At 43.5% G+C, this 7,452-nt stretch overlaps 1 protein-coding gene across 2 annotated transcripts in view; it reads left to right on the top strand.

The window, feature by feature from the left end:
- The window catches only part of Actr1a (actin related protein 1A), a 19,956-nt gene that overhangs the window by 2,089 nt on the left and 10,415 nt on the right, over window positions 1-7,452 (top strand). For both annotated transcript variants that reach the window (XM_029569634.1, XM_008845655.2), the window contains exon 2: window positions 5,600-5,664. In XM_029569634.1, coding sequence (XP_029425494.1) covers window positions 5,600-5,664 — 65 coding nt within the window. The remainder of the gene's footprint in view (window positions 1-5,599; window positions 5,665-7,452) is intronic.

Below are 7,452 nucleotides of genomic sequence, written 5' to 3'. Positions count from 1 at the left end.
GAGTCTACGGGCATACACGTATGTCCTATGTAAGCTGGTGCGCATGGAGGCCAGAAGAGAGTATTGGATCCTCTGGAGCTAGAGTTGAAGGAGGTTGCGAGCCACCTGACATGGGTGCTGGGATCCAAACACTGGTTCTGTGGAAGAGAAGCAAGTGCTCTTAATTACTGAGCCATCTCTGTAGGCCACCACTACTCTCCTTTACCATCCCACTCTACACAGCCTGGCACCACTGCGTACACTGTAAATCTTTTCATTGGCTAGGTAGGTGAGTGGATGAATAACTGACCATCTCTATCATAATAACAAAAATATCCCTAGATTAAAAAAAAAAAGCAAATGAGGGATTACAGCTAGCTAGTACTGTAGAAAATTCAATAGTACCCCCCTCTCTCTCTCTCTCTCTCTCTGATAGGGTTGTTCTCAATGTTGGTTTTCAGAGAACACTACTATTTCTTTTCTTTTTTTTTATTTTATGTGTATGCGTGTATTGCCTGCATGTATGTAAGTGTGCCCGTGTCATGCAATGCCCTCAGAGAACAGAAGAGACTGTCGGATCCCCTGGAACTGGAGTTACGGATAGTTGTTAGCTGTCATGTGGGTGCTGGGAATCGAACCTGGGTCCTCTGCAGGAGCAGCCGGTGCTCTTAACTGCTGAGCCATCTCTCCAGTGCCTCTTTTTTCTTTTTTAAGACAGACTCTCATGATATAGCTCTGGCTAGCCTGGAACTCATTGTGTACACCAAGCTGGCCTCAAAGATATGATTCCCCCACCCCATCTCTTGACAGCTGAGATTACAGGTATATACTACCACACCCAGCTGCTCTTTTGATTTTTCAAGAGAAACCAGAAAAATATTTTCACATGTAGTCTCCCATTTGGAACTGTTAGCAGTTAATATGAAAATCTGTTGTGATCTACAAAGACAGAATGTAAATTAGTAGTTGCCTCGGACTGGAAGAAAAGACACAGCTGATGCAGAATGATACTGATGGGTACAAGGGCCTCTTGCAGTGATGAAAAAGTTCTACAGTTAATTACAATTTAGTAGTCAGATGGGCTATATTGTGAAACCCTGGTTGTATATAATTCTGAATATACCACAAACCATTGAATTATGCCATACCTGGAGTAAATTATATATGGTATGTGAATTTTATCTCTAAAGTTTTTGTCTTTTTTTTTTTTAAAGTACTTTCTGGACCAAACAAAAGTCTTTAGGTCAAAATAGACCACCAGTTAACAACTTGAGTCCTAGAATCAGTGGCCCAACTCTTTCAGAATCCAATTTTCACTTGTTGAAGACCACAATCCTGTTTCCCAGCACATCAAATAACTGGAAGTGCTTAGGATAAAATTTGTTGAAGCCACAAGCCCTACAGCCCACTGGTGCTGGGTGAGCTTGTTGAGGGAGTTGCTTATTGTTTGTCTGCATCGAGAGAATGGTCAGTGATGGCTAGGAGTCCTCATAAATCGAATATTTCATGAGAACACTTTTTCAAGAAGCCTCTATAGGGCATTTGTTCATTTCCTTTGCTGAAATGAATAACAGAGTGGCAGCTCATCTGCCATATACACAGTTCCTCATTATAAATGCTGCTAAGGAGCTGGATGGTCCTTTTGTGTGCTCTGAGGTGTGGCTTACAGAGCACAGCAGCTCAACCACCTCCCTTCCCACTGATTCTTTGTCCAGCTGTTGGCTGCAGGCCTGTTGGGGGCTACAGGGGCAAGCTGGGTCTGGTTGTTCCACATGCATTATTTTCTTGCTGGCACCACCTCTGCCCAGGGCTGCTGGCATTGCACCTGCTCAAGCAGGTTCCCTAATTTAGACTTTATCTGCCAAGTTTTTGCCTTTGATTCTAACTTGAGGCAGCCAGCATATTTTGAGTGTCTAGCAAGTCAAATATTGCTGATAGGTGTGTAAGGTCTCTGATCTCAAGGAACTTGGAATGAAAGAGACAAAAAGAGGAACCCCAAATTCAAATAGAAAGCAGAATGAGATGGTGATTTGCTACAAAGGAGGAGAATCACCTCTAAGTGGGTCATTCAGGAGAAAGCCATATTTATTTTTGTTTTTGTTTGTTTTGAGACAAGTCTCACTGTGTAGCTCTGGCTGACTTGGAACTCACTATGTAGACCAGGCTGGCTTCAAATTTACAGAGGTCTTCCTGCCTCAGTCTCCAAAGTTCTGGGGTTAAAGGCATGTGCCACCACACCCATCCTAAGGCATGATATTTGAAATAGTCCTGTTATTTATTTTTATTTTATGTGTATGAGTGTTTTGCCTGCATTTATGTAAGTGCATTCATGTTGCAATGCCCACAGAGGTCAGAGGAGGGCATTGGATCCCCTGGAACTGGAATTATGGACTGTTATTAGGAATTGAACCCAGGTCCTCTGCAAGAGCAACCAGTGCTCTTAACCTCTGAGCCATCTCTCCAGGCTTATTATTTTCTTGCTAGAAAGAACAAAGAGGAATAAATGAATCTGACATTGTTTTGCTTCTTTCTTTGGAGACAGGGTCTCACTAGGTAGCTCAGACTGGTCTGAAACTCTGGATCTTCCTTCCATTGCTTCTAATTGGAGGGGTTTACAGGCATGTGCCCCCATCAGGCTTAATCTGATATCTGATATCTTTTTTTTTTTTTCAATTTTATGTGTATGCGTGTATTGCCTGCATGTAGGTAAGTGCACCTGTGTCGTGCAGTGCCCGCGGAGGTCAGAAGAGACTTGGATCCCCTGGGACTGGAGTTACAGACGGTTGTTAGCTGCCATATGGGTACTGGGATTCAAACCTGGGTCTTCCGCAAGAACAACCAGTGTTCTTAACTGCTGAACCATCTCTCCAGCACCCCCTCCCTTTTTTTTTTTTTTTTTTTTTTTTGAGGCAGGATCTCCCTGTAGCCCTAGCTGGCCTGAAACTGGCTATATAGAACTGCCTGACCGCCATCTCACAGAGATTCACCTGCCTCTGCCTTCCACGTGCTGGATTAAAGGTATGCACCACCACACCTGGCTCTGATCTAACATCTTAATCTGCCTTGTTAGCCATACTCTTGTCCTTTTGCTTGTAAACTAAAAACCAAACATCCTAGAAAACAATCTCTTAAAAATATTCAGGTCTGCCAAGCGTGGTAGCGCACGCCTTTAATCCTAGCACTTGGGAGGCAGAGGCAGGTGAATCTCTGTGAGTTCAAGGCCAGCCTGGTCTACATAGTGAGTTCCAGAACAGCTGGGGCTACAGAGAGACCCTGTCTCAAAAAGACCAAAAAAAAAAAAAAATTCAGGTCTGTGGGCTGGAGAGATGGCTCAGTGGTTAAGAGCACTGACTGCTCTTGCAGAAGACTGGGGTTTGATTCCCAGCACCCGCATGGCACCTGACAACTGTCTGTAACTCCAGTTCCAGGGAATCTGATGCCCTCTTCTGGCCTCTGTGGGCATTGCACACATGTGATACACTTACATATATGAAGGCAAAACTTTCATACACGTAGGGAAAAAAGTAAAAAAAAAAAGAAAAAGAAAGAAAGAAATTCAGGTCTGAAACTGAGCATGGTAGCATATGCCTGTAAGCCCAGCACTCAGGAGGTAGAGGCAGGGGAATCAGAAGTTTGGGGTCATCCTCAAGTGCAGAACAAGTTTGAGGCCAGCCTGGGATATGTAGACCCCTGTCTCAAATAAATGAATGAATGAATGAATCCTAGTCTAAAGTAAAAGTCTCTTCTTTAGTTGTTTTCAACCTCTGCCAGGAAATACAACTAGTCTGTTGGCATCCTGGTGAAGACAGTGAGCAGTTGTTGGAAGCATGAGCTAACAAGTTCCTTAAGTCTTTTGCACAGGGCTGTTCCTACCCATCCACACCAGTCTCAGAACCCTGGGTGTGCAATAGAATTCCCCCTCCCTCCTAGTCTTTGAGCTCACTTTACAGCCCTACCTTCCCAGGCACCTTGTTCTTCTGCCCAGACCAATGAGCTTGCACATTGTCTCATTTGCTTTCTTGTGCTGCCAGTGATGCTGGTTCTCCCCATATTACTTTCCCAGTCCTTCAGCCACTTCTCACTACACCCCCTCCCCTGTCCTGTCATGCCAGAAGCAGGATAGTCTCACCACCACCACCATCACACACATACACACACACACACAAACACCCATCTATAGAGGCGCAGGAAGGGAGCCAGGGGTGTACCAGAAAGCCTTTGGTGCAAAGATAACTTTGGCTACTTTGCATCACCTCCTGTATTCACTGCTTGCTGTGTGGCTTCTAGAGTATCATGCTCTACCCCTGGAGAAGTGGTCAGCTGCAGACCATGGCAGGTAGAAGGGCAAGGGTATCAGGTATGACAGTACTCTGGTTAAGGAGGGAAAGAACAGGGTGTAGCTGTACATAGTTGATATCAGTGTTTACATTGATTGGGCCCTGGAAGGAATGAGCAATACTAGTTAGAAAGGGGGTTCTATGCCGGGCGTGGTGGCAGGTGCCTTTAATCCCTGCCCTTTGTAGGCAGAAGCAGGTCGATCTCTGCAAGATCAAGGCCACCCTGTTTCACATTGTGACTACTTCCAGGCAGGCTGTGAGTTGGGAGACCCTGTCAAAAAAACAAGAAAAGGGGGGGCTTCTTTCATGATACTCCTTCAGCTAACATGCCAAGCACTGAAATAGGATTGTGGATCTTCTGTTCTCAGACAAGGTTTTAAGACTCCCTGCTCTTTATCATCAGGAGACCTAGAAGTGAAACAAAGACTAGTAAGAATAACAAAGCTCACAAAGCATAGTGCTTCTGTTTCTGCCATAAGAACCAGGCAGCATGCTGTGTCAGAGTCACTGCAAGATGGCTGTGAGGTGTGTCCTGGAGACAGAGAGTAAGAGCTACAGTGGGAACATGGGTGGAAGGCATCCCATGCTTTCCTCTGCCTCCATTCATGTATTTGAACTTATAGTTTCTCAACACTTGCCACTTCTCATATTTTCTGTTTTTTTCTTCCCCTTATTAATATTTTAAATTTTATTTTTTTTATTATTACTCTGTGTGTGTGTGTGTGTGTGTGTACAGGTGCACACATGCCACAGCACATATGTGGAGACCAGAGGACAACTTTGTACAGTCAATTCTCTCCTTCCACCTTTACATGGGTTCTGGGGATCTAACTTAGGTCTTTAGGCTTTGTACAGCAAACACTTTACCCACTGAGCCATCTCACCAGCCCTGTTACCATTATTTTTAATGCCTAAAGTAATAAAGTAGAAGACTAAAGGAAAATGAAAGATACATTGAGGGTATAGTGAAAGTCCTCATCACTTCCAATCTCCCTTCTCTTCCTGGATGTGTATTTACCTTTTCCTAGGCTTCTGCCTAGATGTATATTACTGTTCAAATATAAGGTCTCTCAGCTGGTTGTGGTAGCACGCACCTTTAATCCCAGCACTCAGGATCCACAGGCCAGCCTGGTCTACACAGTGAGTTCCAGGCCAGTCATGGCTGTAGCCTCTCACTATGTGTAGTGAGATTGTCTTTTTAAAAAAAGTATATATATATGGAAATGGAACCATATATATCTTTTCTTCGTTTAGTAACAGTTCTCACTTCTCTTTCTCCTCAGGGATCCGGTGTGATTAAAGCTGGTTTTGCTGGTGATCAGATCCCCAAATACTGCTTTCCAAACTAGTAAGTCGTTCTGAGGCTTAGTTGGGACTTCAAGAATCTTGTCAGCTTTGTCATGTGACCAACCCTTCCTCTTTGAGGAGGAGGAGGAATTCTCTTTCAGGTCAGCCCCAGTACCTAAAATATTAGCAAAGGACCTGAACTGGTTTTGGAATAGCAAAGGAATTAGAAACTAGTATAATTTACTCAGAGCTGATATAATTTGAGAGGTACAGGGAAAAGCCCCTTTTTTATTTTTATCTATTATTGTATGCATGTGAATATTTGCATGATTGGGGGGTGCATGCCATAGTATATGTGTGGAGGTCAGAACACAACTTTGTGGAATCAATTCTCTGCACCTTTAGGAGGGTTCTATGGATCCAACTCAGGTCACAGGTTTACTTAGCAAGTGCCTTTACCCACTGAGCCATCTCTCTAGCCCTCTTTTTTTTTTATTTTATTAATGTTTTATTTATTATTTTTATTTTATGTGTATGAGTGTATTGCCTGCATGTATGTGAGTGCACCCATGTCATGCAGTGCCTTGGAGGTCAGAAGAGGGCATTGGATTCCCCCAGAACTGGAGTTAAGGACAGTTCATAGCCTCCATGTGGGTGCTGGAAATGGAACCCGGGTCCTCTGCAAGAGTAGTCAGTGCTTTTAACCACTGAGCCATCTCCCCAGCCCCGTGCCCTCTTTTTTTTAAAAAAATAAAATAAAAAATCTGATGCTATAAATCTTATCCTTGGTGACTCACTGCTTCCTAGAGCCTCTTAATTTTTATTTTTTGAAACAGAGTCTCCCTATGTTTCCCAGATTGCCTCAGCCCTCTGTTCAAATAGTCATCTACCTAGGCCTCCTAAGTAGCTGGGACTCTAGCACGTGCCACCACTGTCAGCCAGAAACTCTTTTCAAAACTCATTATTGCCAGGCCAGTCAGATGGCTCAGCAGCATGTAAAGGTACCTGCCACCAAGCCCAGCAACCTAAATTTGATCCCCAGGACTGAAATAGTAGAAGGCGATAACTGACTCCTGCAAATTGACCTCTAACCTCCACATGTGTGTACGCATGAGTGCATGTGTTTGTGCATGCACACACACTAAAATACAAAAATTTTTTTTTTTTCGCCTATTGCCCAGGATTAAGTTTAACATCAAACCATCTTACGATTATAGAATGAGTTTCTCAGAGCTTTCCCCTAAGGAGGAGATTACGGGAAGGAGATGTCATGAAGGCCTAGGGAAGGTCCTTAAGTGGAAAGAAAAGGAAGAAGGCTCTCTGTCTAGGTGACAGCACCACAGTCTCACTTAGAAGTCCTGGGACAGGAGCTAAGGAGGCTAAAAGATGATTTGTACGTGTGTGTGTGTGTGTGTGTGTGTGTGTGTGTTGCTAGTGTTGAAATTCATGGCCATATTCATGCTAGGCAAGTGCTCCACCTCTGAGCTATACCCTAGCACCTAAAATAAATATTTTTTTAGTTAATCATTCATTTGGAAATTCTTCCTTTCTTTTCCCATCTTTTAAAAAAATATTTTATTTATCTGGGCATGGTGGCACATGCCTTTAATCCCAGCACTTGGGAGGCAGAGGCAGGTGGATCTTTGTGAGTTTGAGTCCAGCCTGGTCTACATAGTGAGTTCCAGGACAGCTGGGGCTACAAGGAGACCCTGTCTCAAAAAAAGACAGAAAAAAGAAATTTTTATTTATAGCTAGATGTGGTGGCGTACACCTTTAATCCCTGTCTTAAAAAGACCAAAACAAAATTTATTTTTTGCCTTTTTTAAAACTTTTTAAATTTTTAAAAAAA

The sequence above is a fragment of the Nannospalax galili genome, unplaced genomic scaffold (genome assembly GCF_000622305.1).
Source record: "Nannospalax galili isolate Female #2095 unplaced genomic scaffold, S.galili_v1.0 scaffold161, whole genome shotgun sequence".
NCBI classification, from domain to species: domain Eukaryota; kingdom Metazoa; phylum Chordata; class Mammalia; order Rodentia; family Spalacidae; genus Nannospalax; species Nannospalax galili.
Note: the sequence above shows the minus strand (reverse complement) of the source record. Positions and strands in the feature narration are given on the sequence as shown.